Raw genomic sequence first — 21,841 nt, 5'->3', positions numbered from 1 at the left:
GAGCTTAATGAAAACAAGCGTCACGGAAAAATGGATGGCTTGCCGACTTTCTCCTGATTCATTTCATGGATCTCATTACGTAGTGTGCTTGAGTCTCATTTATTTTTACAATTTTGTTCCATTCCGCAGCGGTCTGACATTATAGGATTTAAAATACCATTATGCCTCCAACATTGTAATGACTGTGGTCCACCACTGTGTTCATGCTTCTCTCGAAAGTCTGCTGTTTGAGAACTTCTAAGTCCAAGTGGCATTCGTGGAACATCGATTTTCTCGTAAATTGCAGGCGTGGGCCAGCTGGTTTTAATTAGCAGAAGTAGAAGTCGCTCAAATGATTTTTTAAGGGCACGAGGCTGGAAAGTCTGCACAATAACGCAGGCACGTACACCGAAGGGTGGATGGAATATGAATAAAAATATATACGTATAACATTTGGGCGAGTGGAGCGTTAGCATCACAGTTCTGAGAACCGGGGTGCAAATCCCGGCCCCGCTTGTGTGGAGTTTACATGTTCTCCCCCTGCACGCAGAGTACATAGAGGCAAGTGTGATGTTGCTGTGGGGGTGTGCAAACTTTCAATAGGAATCTAACGTGATCATCAAAAGTTCAAAGTCTGTTCAGTCCCAAGCTTCATCTGTTAGATCTGTTTTTTTTTTTTTTTTTTTGCTGTTTTCTTCTATTCTGTCTCACGCACTGCTTGACAGTCTCGACGCATTTTCTCTCATTGTGTCGCTTTCACCTGCTTTCTAATTCTCCACGTGAACTCTCAACTCAGCATCTTTTGTGTTCTCACGCGCAGGCACACAGGCAGGTCACCGTGCGCCTTTGCGGAATGCAAATCAGTGGAAAGTGGAAACTGCATCTGAATGCGTTCATTGGGACGTACAATCTAATGTGATCCTCCAGTACACAGGCTGTATCAAATGATCAGAATTTACAAACTTGAACACCCTGGAACCGGTTTCTAAACAAAAAATGGCTGACTTCCTAGCTTCCTTTTTCGCGAATGCTATACATACAATTTTGGGTTATTCGAAACTGGAGTCCTTGGCTATTTTTTTTTTTTAAAGAGGATACTGGAAAGTTTATGGGAGACTCCTAAACTATATTTCAACAAAGGTACATATGCTTGTGCAAAGTAGATGGATTTTTAAGGCCATGGCTCCGAAGAGATTTTCCAGTCTTTTTTTTTTTATCGATATATGCACCCAACTTCAAATTGATTGTTGAAACCGGCATGCAGGTTATTTTTTTCTAACTTTTAAGAGCTTCGTATTTGTAAAACCTTATTTATTTTGTGAGCATTCACATGCTTGAGCTTTTGGGGCACGACGACGCCCTCGAAATGGCGATTCAAGCGTCACAGGAAGAGCGATTACAGTGATTAAGGAACACGGATGACAATGGTCTTTCCAATTAACGTACAATGCTATACTACCATAATTCCCGGCCTACAGAGCGCACCTGCTTACAAGCCTCACCGAGTACTTTTGTAGAGGAAATACCATTTGGTACATACGTACACCGCAGCTGTGTAGAAGCCGCAAGTGCCCACATTGAAACACGAGATATTTACAAAGAAAGACGGTACACAGAAAGAGTTTAACGCTAGCGCCACGCTAATGCTAGTGCTAATGCTAGTGCTAATGCTAACGCGAACAGGGCTGGTTAAAATAAAACTCAAATCTAAATATCACTGAGACACGCCAGTAACACAGCAGCAACACCCAAGCACAGCACTAACACTAGCGCAGCGCTAACAGGGCCGGTAAAAGTCACTTCTTCGGCACATATATTCCACCAGTTTCATTCTTATCTTTTCCGCTCGAGTGCCCCCCTTGCGGCCGTTAGAAAAACTGCACAAATTAGCCCCATCGCCACATAAACCGCAGGGTTAAAATCGTGTGAAAAAAGTCGCGGCTTGTAGGCCGGAAATTACGGTAATAAGTCTGACTCTCATTCAGTTGTGCAGGTTCCTCATGTTTTGAGCACTGAGTGCTGTTTGACAAGAGGTGATTGGCTGCTGCCGCTGCCGTGAGGGTTTCCGGGTGGTTTAACACGAATCCAAGTGGTGCCGGGATGAGATAAGCCCGGCAGGGTTTCGCTGGCCTTGTAACTCGACTCCTGTGTTCCCGTATGTCACCAGGGAGATTGGAAACAGATAGGACGAGCGCCACGCGTTGAAGCTGAAAATGTGAGGGAAGAGCATGAAAGATGGAAATGGGTAGGGTGGGGTTGGGGGGGGGCACGCAGAGGTGATCGGTGATTGTTTACAGACAGCTGGAGGGAGACACCAGTTCCAGAATCAATCACTCGCACCGCTGCATGCGGAGCCGTGACCTCTTTTTCGCTCTTATAACTCAACTCTGTGCATACGGTGTTTTCCCACTACACAACATTTTTTCAAAGGTTTTTACAATATGCTTACTTACTGTAATACCCTTGAACTCAAAGCCACACTTGCCAGTGCGCTTTTCTGCCATTTTATTTACGCTGGTAGTTCTTTAAAACACACCGCGAAACACACTCTCAAATCTCTCTCCATGGCCGATTTTCACCTTATGCCGGTCTCTCTGGACCTTAAACGGGGGCTCAGTGTCGTCGTATACTTGAGCCAGAATTAGACCCTGCATGACTGTTTTATCTACTATGTCCAGCCCGAGTGTGTGATTCCTTTCAAAACGATGACTGTAAGTGAGAATGCCATGTACACATGCTCCGCTCCTTTCTATTTATAGTCGTCAAACTTGTGATGTTCTGCTGAGTAGTTGGAGTCATCCCACACGGGGCAGCCATAAAAAATGATACGCCGTCACATAACTGACAAACCACCACTGCCCCAGTCCAACGTTTCGTTTCAAACCATATCAGCATTGTGTTATTCTTTGGTCCAGCAGTAGTTTTGCACAAAATTACTTGTTGTCGGCTGATAGTCAAGCAATGACTGGGCGAGATGTTTAATTTTTTTAATTCTGGTCATAGTGAGTTATAGTACTAGCGGGAGAGAAGATGCCAGAAGAATGAAGAAAAAGTGTGGTAGTCCTCATTCTTAAGAACAAAGGCGATGTTCAGAGCTGTGGAAACGACAGAGGAATAAAGATGATGACCCACACAATGAAGTTATGGGAAAGAGTAGTGGAGGCTAGACTCAGGACAGAAGTACGAGAGTAAGTATGGTTTCATGCCTAGAAAGAGAACCACATATGCATTATTTGCCTTGAGGAGGAGCCACATTGTTTCTTTGTAGACCCAGAGAAAGCCTATGACAGAGTACCAAGAGAGGAACTGTGGTACTGCATGCCCAAGTCTGGTGTGCCGGAGAAATATGTTAGAATAGTAGAGGACATGTATGAGGGCAGCAGAACAGCGGTGAGATGTGCCGTAGGTGTGTCAAAAGAATTTAAGGTGGAGGTGGGACTGCATCAGGGATCCGATGCTGAGCCCCTTCCTGTTTGCGGTAGTAATGGATACGCTGACAGATGAGGTTAGACCGGAATCCCCTTGGACTATGATGTTCGTAGATGATATTGTAATCTGCAGTGAAAGCAGAGAGCAGGCAGAGGAACAATTAGAAAGATGGATGCACGGGCTGTAAAAGAGAGGAACGAAGATTAGCCAAAGTAAAACAGAATATATGTGCCTGAATGAGGGGGGGGGGGGGGGGAGTGAAGCTTCAGGGAGAAGAGATAGCGAGGGTGGACGACTTCAAATACTTGAGGTCAACAATACAGAGCAGTGGAGAGTGTGGTAAGGAAGTGAAGAACGGCTCCAAGCGGGGTGGAACAGTTGGCGGAAGGTGTCTGGTGTTCTATGTAACGGAAGAGTCTCTGCCAGGATGAAGGGCAAAGTTTCTAAACAGGGGTGAGGCTGGCCATGATGTACGCATTAGAGACAGTGACTGAAGAAACGAAAGGAAGCAGAACTGGAGGTAGCAGAAATTAAGTTGTTGAGGTTCTCGGTCGGAGTGAGCAGGTTGGATAGGATTAGAAATGAGCTCATTAGAGACACAGCCAGAGTTGGATGTTTTGGAGACAAGGTTAGAGAGAGCACACTTAGATGGTTTGGACATGTTCAGAGGTGAGAGAGTGAGTCAGGACAAGCCGAAAGGAAAAGAACAGGTTTCAAGATGTTTTAGTCGTATAAATTATCCTCAGATTCTTTTCCTGTTTCTATGCAAGTGAGCTGGTTCTCGGTAGAAAATTGGGATTTCAGTACACAATGAACATGGGCGGGGCTGAATTCTTGTAGGAGAAAGATAGCCAGTGCCCATGAGGACAATAACAGCATTTTCACTCGTGAAGACAGCACTTCATTCACTACACTGTGTGTATGTAGTGCACGGACACAAATAACTCTGAAGGAAGCGGAAAATGCCTCGCTCACAGCCACATTTTCGCAAATGGAGATTAAAATACCGATACGTGTTCGTTTAATTTCACACTTAATAGGTGGTAAGCACTTCAGGGACCCTCATTTGCATACAAGCCATTAGAAGCAAATCCTCCAAAATACTTTCCCCTTGAACAAACATTCCACTCATAACCTGCGTGACGCTTAACACGCCTCTTCGTTGGTCTACGAGTCAGGAGAGTCCGTGGAGTGGATGAAGCGGGCGCTTGGTGACGCCGCCCAAGTTGCAATCGAGTCCCCTGAAAGATCCGACTCGCAACGGGAGTTGTGTCAGGCCGCTGAATGAGAGCCGTTGAGCAAGAGCCAACACGCACACAGACACAGCATGGCCGCTGACACAAGGATATGCTCTGCGACACTGACGGTGGCATCTGGATGCTCCCTTCATCGTGGGTACGAGCGTGTGAACGAGCCCCTTGTACGTCGCCATGTTGCGTCCATCCACTCGCACGCTCACTTCTTCGTCGTCTCGGCAAACGCTAGCGTCATCTTCCTCCTCATCGACTTTGCGCACGCCGCGTTATCAGGATTAGTAGGGATTTATATTCAATTCAATACCATCATTGTTTTAAATTTCTGTAATAACTTTTGTCATTTGTCCGTTTATTGCCATTTAGCAAAAGTCACACCTCACGCCGACTGTGGCTCACGCTCGGCCGAAAACTCAATTCTCTTCAAATTACATGTTTGGAAAAAAAAAAAAAAATCCCTTCCCTTTTTTTTAATTTGTTATTTTTGAAAAATTGTCACAGAAAACACCTAAAAGCGTTGGTCCACATCTGGGGGATTGTTTGTGGATTTTCTGTGGAGAATTTATTTTTTTTTTTTCATTTTTGTATGTTTTTTGTGGGATAGTCATTTTGCCTGAAACTTATCTAGTTGCAATGTAATCCTAAAATGTTTTGGAGGGTGGGATAACATGTATTATCATAAATCTACAAGAATAAAGTTATATCTGATTTTAAAGTTTTATTTTTGCATGACAAAACTAAAACATGTTACATTATTTTGATTAAAAAATGTTTAACTTTCCAAAATAATCACGAGATTAAAGTAGTATTGAGAATAAAGTTGTGTGTTTGATATTCGCCGGCGTCAGGTGGTCGATCGATCGATCTATCAATCAACCAATCAATTGTTCACCTGAGGGTGGGTCCCGCGTGCCGCGAATCAATACACAGCGAAGCAAACGCTGATTTGAAATTCGCTTATTAGAATGCGTTGTATTTTTCTCACAACTGTGAAAAAATATACAACTTGTAATTTCCTGTTTGGGCCTGATTCATTTATTTTTTTTCAGAAACGTTTCCTGATATTTTCAAACCAATTTTGCTTGTATAAATGTGGTATAATTTTTTTTTCATGTTTGGAATATGACTTTGCTGAAAGTGCAATAAAATAAAATAGTTACACTGCTGCGTTTTGTCACTCAACCGTTGAGCAGATTTGTCACGGCCACGCCTTGAGGCCAGTATTGACGAGTGGTGTGAAGGTACGAGGATTCCCTTCAATTATGACTAACACCCCCCCCCCTCCTCCAATCCCACCCCCCCGCCCTTCTACTTGCCTTCTAACTCTGACAGGCTCTGAGGCGACATGCGGCGGCAATCTGGACGCCAGCGACGCGGGCTACATCACCACGCCCGGCTACCCGCTGGAGTATCCCCCGCACCAGAACTGCCGCTGGGTCATCACTGCGCCGGAACCTTCCCAGCGCATCGTGCTCAACTTCAACCCGCACTTCGAGATCGAGAAACTGGACTGCAGGTATGGATCGCGGGGACCGGCGCCCGCAATCGAGTCATTCTGTTCGTTTGTCTTTCTCTTCTCTTTCTGCACGTAAATCGACGATCGATTATCACACAAAAGCTTTCAGCGCTTTGTGCGAGGGCTGCTGGGTGCATTTGGTCAGGCCGCTCTCCTCCTGTTTCCCTGGCTTTAGCCAGTCCATAATAATCACTGTGGGACCTCCCAGAGTCCCTCATCTCTTAATATCACAGCCTAATTAGCGCACGTTTACAGTTGACTGGTGCTTTTTTTTTTTTTTTTTAACCCCGAACAGTTTTACCCAGTCAGAAGATGATTTTCCAATTCTCTTGAGTTGATCTTGGAGACGTGCAAGTACGGCGGCGTAACACCGAAAACCAGGATACAGACGTGAGGGCAAGGAGGCATGCTGGGAAATAATGAACCCACGCTGGCAAAGACGTATGAGATTGATTAAGCAGCCTGCAGTCAAACCAGCTGTGGAGGGAAATGATTGTGAAGTCGTGCTTAGGAAATATCATTTGGAACAACGACACAGTTATTAGGCACCTTTCAAAACTAGAACTGCTGGCACATGACAAAACCTCACTCACTTTTAATTACTTTTGTGGAACATTTAGGGTAACCTCCGTGTAGGGTTAGATTTAAATTTGTGTTCTGTGATGTGCTGAAGTGCCACACGCACACAATGCAACATGTGGACTGTTGACTATTTGAGTTGAAATGCTTTTAATGTCTTTCATTTGCTTTTTTTGGAAGCCGACGTTGCAATTGCCCCAGTCGTATTTGGAGCAGGATGAGCGTTGGCCCACTTGCACGAGCAAAAGCCAAGCCCCTACAAATGGGCTGATTTCAGGAGCACAAGAAATAGGATGTTTAGAGTGTGCTAAAATTTTTAATCTTTGGTGACTTTGTCGAAAGTGTGCTGTCACGAAATGGATGATTTTTAGTATGTTATTAATGAAAAAACGGCAGCCGGTATGGACCCATCCATTTTTTCACCACAAAACATGATTTTGACGTGTATGGCTTTCGAGGGATTTGTTTTCGACAAGAAGCAGGAAGTGACGTTATGGGCAGTAGCGCGCTCAAGTGGACTCGTTTGTTTCTACTAGTTTTACCTGCGGGAAGATAGCTTATTGTTCCATCGTGTTAGCCAAAATACCAGCTCGTTGCATTGCTGGATATTGCTCGGACACTCGGAGGGATGGATTTAGCCTTCAGAATTTTCCAAGAGACCCGGTTCGTCGTGAAAAATGGATCGCAAAGGACAAGATTTTCGTGGGTTCCAAATGACTGGTAAGTGTGCTACCCAAAAAAAAAAAAAAGTTTGGGGGGGACCATGTAATCCGTCTCTCATAACGTAACGAAAGATCCACGTACGCATGACAGGGGTGTTAAATATGTCAATGTGCAGGTAGGACGGCTTCTTCGTCGGGCTTGCCGGCGAAGGCTTCCGCGTCATGCCTCGCGGATGAGCACAGCTTCAGCCGGGCTGGCTCATACATACTGTCTGGGAGTCTGTTGTTAGTTAAAAATGATCCGCATAGCATCTAAATATGGCTTGAAAGATAGGTTAATATTTCCCCGGACACTTCACTCGATTGTGAGATGTTCTCATCTTTGAAAAGAGCCTCCGTGTCTGAAGGGGGGTGTCCAAAAATAGTAGGAGCGAATGCATGTTTTCAATGGCGAATGTCCAGACAGTAGATGGATCCAATATGGCGACCATTTGATTGTCAAATGACACTTCTGTAACTTTGCGCATGGATGACGTTCTCTCCGCTCATATTTGTTTTTTCATATACAGTAAACATTGAAGTGAATAATCTTATTTGTATTTTTCATTACAATATCTACTTTAGAATGTTTATAGGGATGACACCCGGGCTTCGAAGTCCCTGTAAAGTGAAATGTCTTCTAACATGATTGACATACCACAGAGAAGAATCTTAACATTTTGAATTAGAAAAGAATAATTGAAAAATGGTTAATGCAAAATGAAGCTTCAATGCTTTTGGCGTGTCCGCTGAATGCGGTGTGAAACCACACAACTGGCAATTAAATACCATGACTACGACCTGAAAGATGGATGCTACTTGGTCTAGGATCTTTCTTTTAGCTCCACATCGCTACGTGTTTGAGTTGTGGAAATACATCCGCTTAAATCCTCCGGTGGCCGCATTGTGAGAGGAACAAACTGGACTGCGAGTGCTGCTGCTCCTGCCTTGCCAAAGTGATGTAGTGTATTCCAGTGCACATGTGAAAGTGTACTACATGTTCAATGCACGTCTACCGGTCGTACGCTTTGTGTTTTCAACCACACAGTATCCCCGTTGACATCAATAATAGATGAGGAGAATTCCACTCCTCAGATTTGCTAAAACCGTTCTGACATTTCCTCGGTGACATCAATATTTCACCTGGCTGTTTGTTGAAAGCGCAAGACTGAAAAGGCCAAAATTGTTGTTGTTTTGCTCCACTTTCACATCGGAAACGTTTTGAAATTCCACTTTCCCCTTCCCTTCGGCCTCCGCCAGACGCTCCTCGTGAGGCTCGTAGCATTCTGGTCTGTCGCTTTCCCAGCGAGGGAGCGTCGAATCGAAGCGGAGCGAGTCAATCGGGTCTTTTTTCATTAAGCATACGGACGTGTCGTCGTCTTGTCCTGCTACACTCGCATTATTAGTATTCTGCGGTAAGCACATACAGATACGGATGTCACAATCAAATCGTTTTAGGGTTAATTATTGTTTAAATCATATATATTATTTTTCTTTCGGCTTGTCCCGTTAGGGGTCGCCACAGCGTGTCATCTTCAGTTCTTCGGTTTTGCTTAACTGTTGTTTCTTCAGTGCCACCGTCGGCCGGCCTCACCACTATTTTATAAACTTTGCCCTTCATCCTAACGGAGACTCTTCTGTCACGTAGAACACCAGACACCTTCCGCCAACTGTTCCACCCCGCTTGGACCCGTTTCTTCACTTCCTTACCACACTCGCCATTGCTGTGGATTGTTGACCCCAAGTATTTGAAGTCATCCACCCTCACTATCTCTTCTCCCTGGAGCTTCACTCCTCCTCCTCCGCCCCTCACATTCATGCACATATATTCTGTTTTTCTTCGGCTAATCTTCATTCCTCTCCTTTCCAGTGCATGCCTCCATCTTTCTAGTTCTTCCTCCGCCTGCTCCCCGCTATCACTACAGATCACAATATCATCTGTGAACATCATTGTCCAAGGGGATCCAGTCTAACCTCATTTGTCAGTCTATCCATTACGACCGCAAACAAGAAGGGGCTCAGCGCAGATCCCTGATGCAGTCCCACCTCCACCTTAAATCCTTCTGACACACCTCACCGCTCTTCTCCTGCCCTGATACATGAAACCATATATATATACATACACATATGTAATCTATCTATCCATCGATCGATTTACTCGATTATTGTTTTCAGTTGCAAGTCAAGTTGCATTTCATACGCTATAACAATGAACGGTGACGATAACTTCTCAAGCCTAACAGACTCGTTGGCATGGAGCGAGTTAAGAGTGCTGGCACCCAACATATGCGTGTATGTGCAGAAATTGATCTGATAAGTCCACAGGGTAAAGATGCCAAGAACAGGGAGAAGACTCGTCTATCATATCACACCGATTAGTCCAGCGTTGTTTCATTATATAACAATGCTGGAGTAATCAGATTCATTACGGGCCTGATTGTGATTTAAAATACTAATCTGTAATCGATAATGCATTACATTACGCGGAGCTCTCAGTGGCTGCGACGGTCGGATGGACGACGGGTTGGTCAGCGAGTGTGTGTGTGTGTGTGTGTGTGTGGGAGGGTGGGGGGTTAAAAATGCTTTCATTAAGATTCTGACGTGGCGCTCATTTCATGTAAGGAGGAAGTGAGAGGCACAGATATAAACTGATGGATAAAAAAAGAAACGCTCGCCTCGAGGTCAACATTAGCAGCCAATCACAACTAAGTCAAACTTCCATATTTGTTGGTTTTTTTTTTTAAATCATGAGACAAACCATAGTCTCCCCCCCTCCCCCCCCCACACACACACAGTCATCAGAAAAGGACAGTTTTCAATTGCAATTGGTTTTAATCTAAATTAACAGGATTACATACAAAGTCGCAATTTAATTCACGCAAAATTTAGGGGAGGCTTGGGACACACATCAAGTCTAGATAATGACAAAGTTGTGCAAGCCATTGGAAATAATCCATCCATCCATCCTCTTCGCCACTTACCCTCATGAGGAGCGCCGGAGCCTATCCCAGCTCTCAACGGGCAGGAGACGGGGTAGACCCTGAACCCGTTTGCCAGCCAATCGCAGGGCACATAGAGACAAACAGTCGCACTCACAATCACACCTAGGGGCAATTTAGAGTGTCCAATTAATGTTGCATGTTTTTGCGATGTGGGAGGAAACCGGAGTGCCCAGAGAAAACCCACACAGGCACAGGGAGAAGATGTGAACTGCACACAGGCGGGGCCGGGATTGAACCCCGGGACCTCAGAACTGCTCCACCGTGGCGCGCTATTGGAAATAATGCAAATGTTATTACTTTATGTTGCATGAAAGGCAACATCACTGTGACCTCGAGGTCAACCGTGTAGCTCCGCCCCTTCTCGCTTGCTTGCTAATACGCCGTATGGGGCAGAATGCGCGAAACGCAATGACAATGTGAAGTTTCTCAAGGGCGGGTCGATAAAGTCCACTTTTGGTCCTGTACTAGTTTACCATTACAACGAAGAGAAACTATTTATATGCTCGGTGACGCACTCTTAAGAACTACATTGTGCGACATTATTAATATATGTTCTGTCGTCAGCCCCCCCAATCAATAACTGGCATAAGCGTATAAAAGTTCTCTGCAAAACAACTGCAAAGGTGGTGGCGGTGGTGGTGGGGTGGGGGCTCCTTGTGTATCTGTGCAGGCGTGTCTAAATAAGATTTCTTCTGCCAACAAAGTGATATTAAATTCTTCATGAGGTGACCCCCCCGAGACAGTCGAGGTTAAAGAGCGTCATACTTTGAGCGGCTATGTTGCCTTTCAACACAGCAGCTGGTTGTCTACTTCTCATTTTCCTCTTGGCCCCGCTGCACGGCTCCGTCTGGATCTCGATTTGGAGTCTTTGGAAAGCGTGTGCGTGCGCACTCGCGCACACACCGAGCGCTTAGGGAAAACTGCAGCGTCAGGGTCTGTTGAGGGCAGGCGCAAATCTTCTTGACAGCTTCCCTTCTCTCTCCCCCCACTCCCTCGCTCCCGGCTCGCTCGCTCCCCTCCCTGGATTCGTCCGACCCTTCCTCCGCCTCAGGCCTCGTCGCCGCCGTCGCGCTGACCCCATCTATCTATCATCTTCCGTCTGATCGGGCACCTTCTTCTTCTCCCTTCATCGCCTCATCCTCCTCGTCGCCCCCCCCCAAGTGAATCAGCCTTCCTTCCTTCTTTCAGAGAAAAACAGGAAGCATGACAAATGTGGCCCATTTGGACTTTTCTGTCTCTTTCCACGTTTTCCATTTCCCGCCCTGGTGTAACTCTCGCAGCCTCTTTTTCGAGTCCTCCGCTGGATCCTTTTCTGCTTCTCCGTCCCCGTTGACCTCCTCCGCCATTTACAATGCCGATCTGAGACGCCCGCACATGCGCGGCGATGCAGAGCCCGGGATACTCAAGACAGTCTCCGAGGCCCCCGAGGCCTGTCTGATCCATAATGTAACTGTAAAATGTGTGTTTGTCTGTGTGCGCTCGTGTAGCTTTGACCGACGGTCCTGATCAATATTTGTTAAAGCCATATGAGGAATTGATTAATTGTCCCGGAGATTACATTTGGACACAGACACAAATCTGGTTGAGTACTGATCAAACATTTTTGTTTGATGTAGTTTTAATGCATTATCAAATATGAGTTAAATGCTCGACAACTTCACATCCTTTGTAGAATTCTTTGCACGACACAATTTTTCCATTTACTGGCAGACGGCTGACCTGTGATGTGATTAATTTCACTTCCCTTTGTTAAAAATGCCAAGGAAACAGCTGATGTTAGTCATCCAAAAGTATGTTTAGCAATGGCTTACTGCTAAAGAATGCTGAAGTAACCTCTACAGCAGGCGTGTCCAGACTTTTTTTTACCCCAAGATCTACTTTTCAAGCAGCCAGCCTCTCGCGAGCTACCGAAGACGGGAGTGGGGGGTGGGGTAATGCTCTCAAACCGTTTTCAAGTTAATGTTATGTTGCCTCCTATATTTAAAATACAGAATTAGCTTTTTGTGCCCTGTATTGTCTGTGCTTTCATCTTTGATCAGGCTGTGCAAAGGTGGAATTTTAACATTACACACCATCTCATCCTGCACTTTCTACTTTGGCTTCAGACTCGACCTTTCCCACTCTCGTCCACATTGTTCGATTATTCGCATTTACTGACAGTCATTGCATCTTAAAACAGCAGCATTTCTTTTTTAACTTTCTCCATTAATATCGAAAGCAAACAGAAGCAGCATGTCTAGCTCGTCCTTGCTCTACATCGCCCAGACTGTTTTGCTAACTAAAGCAGCGGCGGTGGACGCTGTCATTGTAAAACACATTGATGGGCTGCGTAAGTACTGTAACATTTGTAATCATGAGTGTATGTCTTTAAGAGCGGGCAGGGGGTTTAAGGTAAACTAGGAAAAACAGAGGTCATTGTTAGAGAAAGTTCCGTATGCCGCCTAAAAGAAACCAGTGGCTTCTTCTCTTCCTTTTTTACAGTACGTATGTGGATTGTGCCATTGGATGTAACGACCAGTCATCCCTCACTCATTGAATCACATTGCAAAATGCTACTATCTGAATAGTTATACTTTCAATTTGTATTTTGCGCGCAAAGGAGAATTATCTGCGAAGAGACTGCATCGGCGGTGCACAATTGCGCACGCCCGCAGTTTAGAGAGAACATTGGCTAACTTGTTTTTTTTTTTTTTTGGGACCAAACTGCCTTGCGATCTACCTGTCGATCGTGATGGACGGATTGAGCACCCCTCATCTACAGTCACTGCCTTTTTGCTATTGTGCAGCTAGAACTTCCATTTCCATCCATTTTCATGAAGGTTGGGGGAGGAGGGTTGAGCCCATCCCCGCCTCCTTTGGGCTGGAGAAGCCGGGTACGCCCTGGCCCTCAACTGGTTGGTAGACAATCAGTCTTGGGGGACTACAAATGCCGTGATGTTCTTTATCTCTCTGGCTCCCCAAGGCCGATCAAAGGACGACAACGCAAGCTCAATGGATTCTGTGCCCCCCACGCCCCACCCACCGACTTGGCGTTGACAATGCATATATTGATTTCAGATCAGGAAAGAAAAAAAGCCGATTTTTTTTTTTTTTTTTTTGACACCCTGCACCACAGGATAATCTTTTGGAGACAGCTGGAAATGAGGCCTTTGCCGACTGCGATCGGAAGCTGAAATTGGGCCCAATTATCAGTACGTGCGCCGGTCGTGTCCGGATGCGAAGTCTACTGCGAAAGACACCCCAATGATTGAAAGAGGCCGACTTAAAAAGAAGCCGCGACTTACTGTAAAAGGAGGTGGAGAGGCAGGAGGGCTGGAAATTCTTTCTTTTCTCGCTCACTCATTAGAAAGGAAAACCAGCAGTTTTATATAAATGTTCTGACTAAATCGTAATCTGCAGCATCCCGCAGGTCCTTCTCGCCGAGCCTCACAGTACTTTAAACGCTTTGGAAATGCACTTGGCTTTTTTCATCATTTCCTGCCTACAAGCGAGCGAAATCCTTTTTTTACACCCCTTGATAACCGACGAATTTCAAGGAAAACGTGTGAAACAAATTCCCGCTCCTCGTCGTTCCCCTCGGCAAGTCTGTGCAACAAACCCCGCTGGCTCTGTGGAATATTTGTGTTTTTTATTTTATTTTATTTTTTTGGGGGGGTGGGTGTGGGTCGATGGGTGCAAGGCGAGCGAGGGAGCGATGATGGGATTTCAAGAGCGTGTTAGAAGCCGTGTTCCTCCCACACGGAACGGATTGAAGGAAACCTCCAGCTCGTCCGTGGATGCGTGCGAGCCACGGGCGCTTTGTGTGCATCGGTGTGTTTGCCGCGTGTGTGTTTGTGTGCTCACTTAAACGTGGATGTCGGCTCCGGGGGTGGTGTGGGGGGTTCTGGGAGTGGGCACCTGTTGCCGTCAGTCCCGCATTGTGAATGCAGCGTGAGGTTCACTGTGACCGCATTGTGGCGGCCGCAACGGTAAACATTTTCCCCCCGTTTGGACCTTACGTCACAATTTCAAAAGGCCGCCTTTGTCTTTTGCGTTTACAGGGAAGTGTGGCGCGGAAGGAAGGGTGTGTAGTTGTTCTTCTTCCCGCTCGGATGTCGTGTGGAAGCAGCAGCAGTTTTTACTGCGGATTCTGTTTTGATGTTTTTGCAGTGACAGAACGTCACATTATTAAAATGACCTTTCTTTAATTTTTTTCATAACACAAACAAGCCCCTCTCATAATAAGTACCTTGGAATTCATACAAATCACATTGAAAGAAAAAAAATGACATGTTTTGATTGCATTTTTTTGAAATTCCTCTCAAGTCCCTTCACACAAAATAATTATCCATCAACACTATATGCGTGTACTGTAAGTATGTTTCAGTACATTATGCTTATTAGGTTCATGATAGCTAATAATTATTTTGATGTGCATCACTGTCGAGTACATTATACTTTCAGCTTGGCACTCGTATAAATATTACGGTTGCATAATCAAACCTTATTACCATGTACTGGGGGGACATGCGACAGCTGAAAATTTTTTTTTTCGTACAAATATTATTAATGGCGGCACGGTGGATCAGCTGGTAAAGCGTTGGCCTCACAGTTCTGAGGGCCCGGGTTCGATCCCGGCCCCACCTGTGTTGAGTTTGCATGTTCTCCCCGTGCCTGCGTGGGTTTTTTCCGGGCAAGCCTGTTTCCTACCACATCCCAAAAACGTGCAACATTAAATGAACACTCTAAATTTCCCCTGGGTGTGATTGTGAGTGCGGCTGTTTGTCTCCATGTGCCCTGTGATTGGCGGGCGACCAGTTCAGGGTGTACCCCGCGTCCTGCCCGTTGACAGCTGGGATGGAGCCTATCCCACTCACACTCCCTGCCACCCTCGTGAGGATAAGCAGGAAAAAGAAAATGGATAGATGGATATATTACTAATACAAGTTTATGTATACTGTACATTGCTATTTTGACCATTTACTGTAATTTTTCTCACAGGATAAAAAAAAGTGTCCTTGTACTTGGAAAGATCACGAGTAATATCATTGTACTCTTTAGAAATGAGTGGGTTCCGGGAGCCTTAATCCATAGTAGACACTTAATCAACTGTGTTTTAGACTTTGGAAAATGACTCAAGCGGGCCCCTTGTAACCGAGCAGGATGTCTTTCATCAGAATTGCGCGTTCCCCAAGCGCATCTGAGGACCATTTTCTTCGTAACATGAACTTTTCCAAGCGCACGCTACTGACAACCAGCACAATCTGGCGAGAGGGGCGTGTCAAGCCAGGGGTTAACACAATATGGCCATCTGATTGGCTATTATAGTACAAGTGATTGACAGGTCGGACATGTCCATGGTTGTGAGGACCCTACGAAGGACAAACCGTATCGAAAATTGAAGGATGCACTGAACGTGGAGGCCGTGTATGTTACAGGGTAGCACTTTTTCTACTCACGTAAGCAATTTTCAAAACTAAAAATGAGATTTTGCACATTTTCTACTCAAATGTTACCGTGATGCACACTTGCAAGAAGTGTCAATTAATCTTCTGCGTAAAATGACATAAAAGCAGACGTCTTCTTCACTGATCACACCGGAGAGATGTAAAAAGCTCAATAGAAGAGCAATTAACATGGCTGTGGTCAGAAGTGATCGATAAAGTGGCCAAAGACGTACAAATGGACTTAAGATGTACTTATTAGGTCTTTAAGTCTTTTAGTGAAAATGGAATTAGTTGACCATGAAACCCGTCTTGTGCGTTGAAGGAAATTTGTTGTTGGGACGCGAACGCGAAGGCAAGCAGGTGAGCGACCGGTTGTTGACCAGACGGAGAGGCTGCGCTCCCGCTGTGCGTCTGCACGCCGACACCAACCTTTGTTCTCGCAGGACATCAAAGAAACTGAATTTAAACAAAAATAGAAAGCAGCAGAAACGATGAGAAATAAAGCACAGAGACTTGTCTGAACCATAAATTAGTGTAACACCTTATTGTTAGATATTCGGTATGGAATTCATTTGATTTATGACAAAAGTGTTGTAATTTAAAGTGTTTTTTGTTTATTGAGAAGAAATATGTACGTGGAATTTTTCAGTTTGTGTCGTATGGCACTTACGTGTACCGCTGTGTTTATTATGGAATATTAGAGACGTATATCTTCTCCTGCAGCTGTAATAACATAACTGCAGTTCTGCTGACAGTAAATGTTACATTCAAATTAATCTCTGCTTTTTTTTTTTTTTTTAAATTCGTCCGTGAATTCAGCAGAAATGCTGCAATAAGGCTGCTGATGTTATCATTCCCGCTAAATGGGAATATTATCTGTTGCTATGACGGTCACTGAATGTGTCAGATGGGCCAATCTCCACTCACCAGTATCTTACATTGAGGTGGAGGAACAAAGTATGATGATTATTAAATTCATGTTTTGCTTTTTGGGTTTTTTTTTGTGCTCTTATAGGTATGACTATGTGGAGATCCATGACGGTAACTCGGAATCTGCCGACTTATTGGCAAAGCACTGCAGCAACATCGCCCCAGCACCAATCATATCATCCGGACCCGCCCTCCACATCAAGTTTGTCTCCGACTACGCCCACCAGGGGGCGGGTTTCTCGCTGCGCTACGAAATCTTCAAAACTGGTAAGGAGCCCTCACGGTTGACGCTTCCATGGTATGACTGTTTTCTAACGTGCTTCATTGAAACAATTAATTAAAACAGGTTAAATCCAAATTCGGCAAGGGTAAATATCAAACTATTAAAGTTACTGGAAAATTATGAAGATATAGACCACAGGTGTCAAACTCAAGGCCCGGGGGCCAGATCTGGCCCGCCACATCATTTTACGTGGCCCGCGAAGGCAAATCATGTGTGCTAACTTCCATGATTCTTGATAAAATCTGTACAAAAAATTTTAAATTTCCTGATATATGATGAAGTGATTAAAGATTTGTAATGGTTTCACAGTCATAAACGGCCCTCTGAGGGAAACCGTAACTACAATGTGGCGTGTGAGAAGAATGAGTTTGACATCCCTGATATAGACGTTAAATGAGTTGATTTTGTTTGAAAGTGTCAATCAAAATTGAAAATTGTTTTTGGAAAGAACCCTAATACAAAATTATCCTAAACAAATTATTATTCCGCGGTGTTGGATTGATCAAGAGTGACTTTCTAAAAATCAGTCCAACAAAGTCCACCAATCGTAGATCCTCAACCTGTTCACGGTTTATCATCACAAATCTTTATGTTGCGTGGTCAACACCAAATGACTGACTCCGTGATCGTGACTGTTGCTGTACACGAACGGAGGAGCTACCGGTTGTGTGATGTGGTGCGTGCACTGTGGCACAATGCTGCCTCTCACAGGTCAACATTGGTACTGCAACATCCATCTGGCTTGGGGGAGGAAACTCGTGATTGGCAATGGCGAAGTTATGTGTGTGTAGTGAGCACTTAGAGAGCCCACGCACGTTGCGTGTGGGGTCGATGTTAAAAAGTCGTATCTGCGTAGCCCGCTCTACTACAAATAAATAGGAGCGGTAAAAGGAGAGCGGCGACAAGAATCAGTTGTTGACATTCCCGCATAACTCAAGTCAAAGTCTTTGTTTTGAGTATTTAAACCTCTCAAGGGGCGTCTTAACCTCGTGACCCAGCCCAAAAATAACGAGTAACGCACAGGCTCGGCGTGACTATATCGCTAGCAGCCAGCTTGCTTCATTAGGCGGCCGGATCGAAATGATGTCACGCTCGAAGTTAAGCAACTAAGGACCGGCTGAGCACGGGACCCTCGAGACCTCTTTGGACTGCCCATGCGAGACCTCTGTTCCCTCAATGGCCCTCTGTCTGTCTGAGCATCACATCTTATTGTGCGTGCGCCTTTGAGAAAGGGATCGTACCCTTCACGCTGGCGTGGGTCAGCCGAAGCAAGACCAATTGAGATCAAGAGCAAGTGAGACACGCATCGGGGCGCAGAGTGTCTTCAGCCATCTTGTCCCATTCCCCTTCAACGCGTTCCCCACATGGCCGTTTAATTGAGTCCCGAGCCCTGAGAGACCCCGTCACACACAGGGCGGGCCGAGCTTCCTAACGCAACGCATGCGCTCGTCCGAATGGATGTGCCTCGCTTCCTGCTGCCGCCGGTCTGTCGGGATTTGTTCCGTGCGTGTCTTCGGACCCTCGATTCCCCTCGGTCGACTTCGGGATGGAGTGTCAGAGGTCAAACTTGGAGTCTGCTGTCTTTAGACAACAACAATGTGGCCGTTGTAAACGATCCTGAGACTGATGTGTTCAAGTTTGCAATTTACACAAGGCACACACAAGATAAGTGGATGGAAAAAAAAAAAAAAGTTTACATGATGACAGCATTATAACAGATTTTATACATCCATCCATTTGCTACCCACAAATTATACAAATTGATTTTGGGGAGGAAATCAAACTACGCCAACAGTGTATTTCCTAAAAGTGAGCACAGATTATGGGTAAAGGGGAAATGGATTTTTCTGACTGACAATGTTAAGCTCCGCCCCCCTAAGCTACATTTGCCATGCCCCACAAGCTTCCAAAATGGCAACTGAACAGAACAGGTTTGAAGTCGATTCTCAAGCGCGTCTTCCAGATAATATTGCGGTATGTTTTTTGCCAAATGCGTCAGACTTGAGAGTTCTTCTTGAGTTCTACAGAGAGGTCTCAACTATTTCACGCAATGATATGTCGACAAAATTAAGATTTTGGACGGAGCAGGATGTAATGTCAGAGTTGCAGCGAAATGTTGACAATCGATGCAAGAAAGTTTGACGCCTCACAAACTTCATATTGAAATCCAACAGGATAAAATAGTGGAATCATACTGCGCATGTAAAGCAGGGTGAGTACTTTTTACTTGGAAAGATCACGAATAATATCGGAAAGCAGGGTGAGTACTTTTTACTTGGAAAGATCACGAGTAATATCGGAAAGCAGGGTGAGTACTTTTTACTTGGAAAGTTCACGAGTAATATCATTGAAGTCTTTAGAAGTGAGTTAGGTTCGATTTTCTGCATTTAAACAATGGTGATTAACACAGTCAGTACCGTAGTCGTCAGATGAAAAAGAGCGACTTAGCTCGTAATCGAACCCAGTGCTCAGTCTTGGAAGTCTGATGTGATACAATTAGGGAAATAGACATTCCTCTTGCATGACATCGCGCATTTACATATAACTAACCCGACTCTTTGGCATAAAACATGACACACTTCATTCAGCAGGTCAGTGATACACTAACAAAGTGAAAGTTGTTCTCCTGCAGTGTATAAAGCACTGATAATAATTCAGTCAAACTCAGAGAAGATACTTCTCCTTCGCTTACCTTCAAACATACAGCCTTGTGTTTGTTTATTGTCCAGATTTATTTGTACGTGCGCTCTTCCGCAAGCCTTAATCCATCGTAGACACTTCGTCAACTGTGTTTTAGGCTTTGGAAAATGAATCAAGCGGGCCCCTTGTCACCTAGCAGGATATCTTTCATCAGAATTTCACGTTCCCAAAGCGCATCTGAGGACCATTTTCTTCGTAACATGAACTTTTCCAAGCGCATGCTACTGACAACCAACATTCGTTGTGGGACAATACGGCGAGAAGGGCGTGTTAAGACAATGCAGCTATCTGATTGGCTATTATTATACGAGTGGTCGACAGGTCGGAAAGGTCCATTCTTTCAAACGTAATCCTGTAAAAATGGAGGACACGCACATAGATGTGAAAACAGTAATGCAGCATTCCTAACCCTAACCTCACCCCCAAATCGCTTGTGTTGGTGCTCGCAGTGTTAGCTGTTTATTTTGACATCATAGCATCAACAAAAATCCAACTGTGTCTTGCTCACTGGTACAATAAGAAGAGAGGGAGGCGAGGACAAGGTTCACACAATAGTTCATGATATGGTACTTTGGTAACCATCGTGACTTTTCAAAATGAGAAAAGACTTTACATGCTTTAATAAACGAAACTTTATGAGCAAAGAGCTGTGGTTAAAATGCAAGGGATGTCCAAACATTTATACGGGCAGTAAGTGGACGTGTATGGGTGTGTGTGTGTGTGTATTCCTGGCAAAGACAGGACATTTTGAAGATTCAATCTGCTAGAGCGCAGTTAACAAGATCTTGTTATCCTGTCAGGTGCAACTCAGCGTCTGCTTGTGCAGGGTGGCTGTATTTTATATTCGTGTCATGATGAAAGTGTGTGTCTGCGTCACACACTCCTTATTTAGTCTCATTATACTGTTTCTATAAAATACCTGCTCGCACTGTACATACATGGTTATTTTCAACATATCCTCATCTTCATAATAATCACTACTTTTTTATTTGAATGATAACATGTAGGGAAGAATATTTACACTCAATTTATTGAGTTTTTCCAAAGTACAGGATTGTTACTCGAGAATATGTATTTCACCGCACCTCTGGTGCTGTGTAGTCTTCAAAAAATGTTTTTCCATTGTTTAAAGTGTGTCATGGAGCCATGTCACTGCATGTGTGTGAATGATCCCCCCTCCTACCCAACCCCCCTGCTTGCAGTCCTTCAGCCCAATGAGAGGATGATTTTAGTGAGGGTCTCTGCCCTAATCCTTGTCTGTGTTATGGGAGATTGTCTTGCTACATCGTTGTGTTCTGATGAGCAGACCTTCGCCGTCTGAGTAGCAGTCTAGTTCTCGTCAAAAGGGCACGCGTTGGCGAATGCTGAAACTGCCACGGAAAATAATTTAGGTTGGTTCATATTTTACTGTACTTAAGTCACAAAACTTGGTGTGTGGTGCATACATTGCATGCAAATACTTGGAGGAATTCCTCAAGAGGCAAAGGATCAAAAGTCGGAATTGCATAAACAAAGACAACAACAACGTGATCGTTGTTTACACTTCTGTTACTATGGTTTCTGTAGAAGAAGCACAGCCACTACATGGGGAGCCCTGGCGGGGCGGCCAATCAAATCCTGCTGTCTAGGCAGTGCGCCCCCAGCTGTTATGGTGACCCAGAATTTGCCAGACACGCGCACAGCACGGACACATATACACACACATGGGCACAATCGCGTACAGTCGATGCATGCGCAGATGTAGGATGAGTAGTCACTCGCAATTGGACGTCTGCACAACACGCTCACGCACACACATTGTTTATCTTTATCCAGATGTCACCGGACAAGATGTCATGCCCCAATCTAATACATTATTACCCAATATTTTACATTTAATCCAGTAATCTAGCCACCGGTTAAACAATGTTCAGTATAAATAAGGAAGTGACTCGGACATTTCCATCCATTTAAAAAGTTTGCGTCAAAGTTACAGTTACAATTTTAGCCCCCTAAAGGTTAGTAAAATGGAACGCTGCGCCAAATTTGAGCAAAACAATGACA

The 21,841-nt window shown here is 44.8% G+C and overlaps 1 protein-coding gene across 2 annotated transcripts in view; it reads left to right on the top strand.

The window, feature by feature from the left end:
• Nucleotides 1-21,841, top strand: part of LOC133512594 (neuropilin-2-like) — a 111,053-nt gene that overhangs the window by 11,302 nt on the left and 77,910 nt on the right. For both annotated transcript variants that reach the window (XM_061842375.1, XM_061842376.1), the window contains exons 2-3: nucleotides 5,994-6,177; nucleotides 16,901-17,082. In XM_061842375.1, the coding sequence (XP_061698359.1) occupies nucleotides 5,994-6,177; nucleotides 16,901-17,082 (366 nt within the window). The remainder of the gene's footprint in view (nucleotides 1-5,993; nucleotides 6,178-16,900; nucleotides 17,083-21,841) is intronic.

The sequence above is a fragment of the Syngnathoides biaculeatus genome, chromosome 14, assembly GCF_019802595.1.
Source record: "Syngnathoides biaculeatus isolate LvHL_M chromosome 14, ASM1980259v1, whole genome shotgun sequence".
In the NCBI taxonomy this organism is placed as follows: Eukaryota; Metazoa; Chordata; class Actinopteri; order Syngnathiformes; family Syngnathidae; genus Syngnathoides; species Syngnathoides biaculeatus.
The sequence above is the reverse complement of the archived record's forward strand: the minus strand, read 5'-3'. Positions and strand labels throughout refer to the sequence as shown.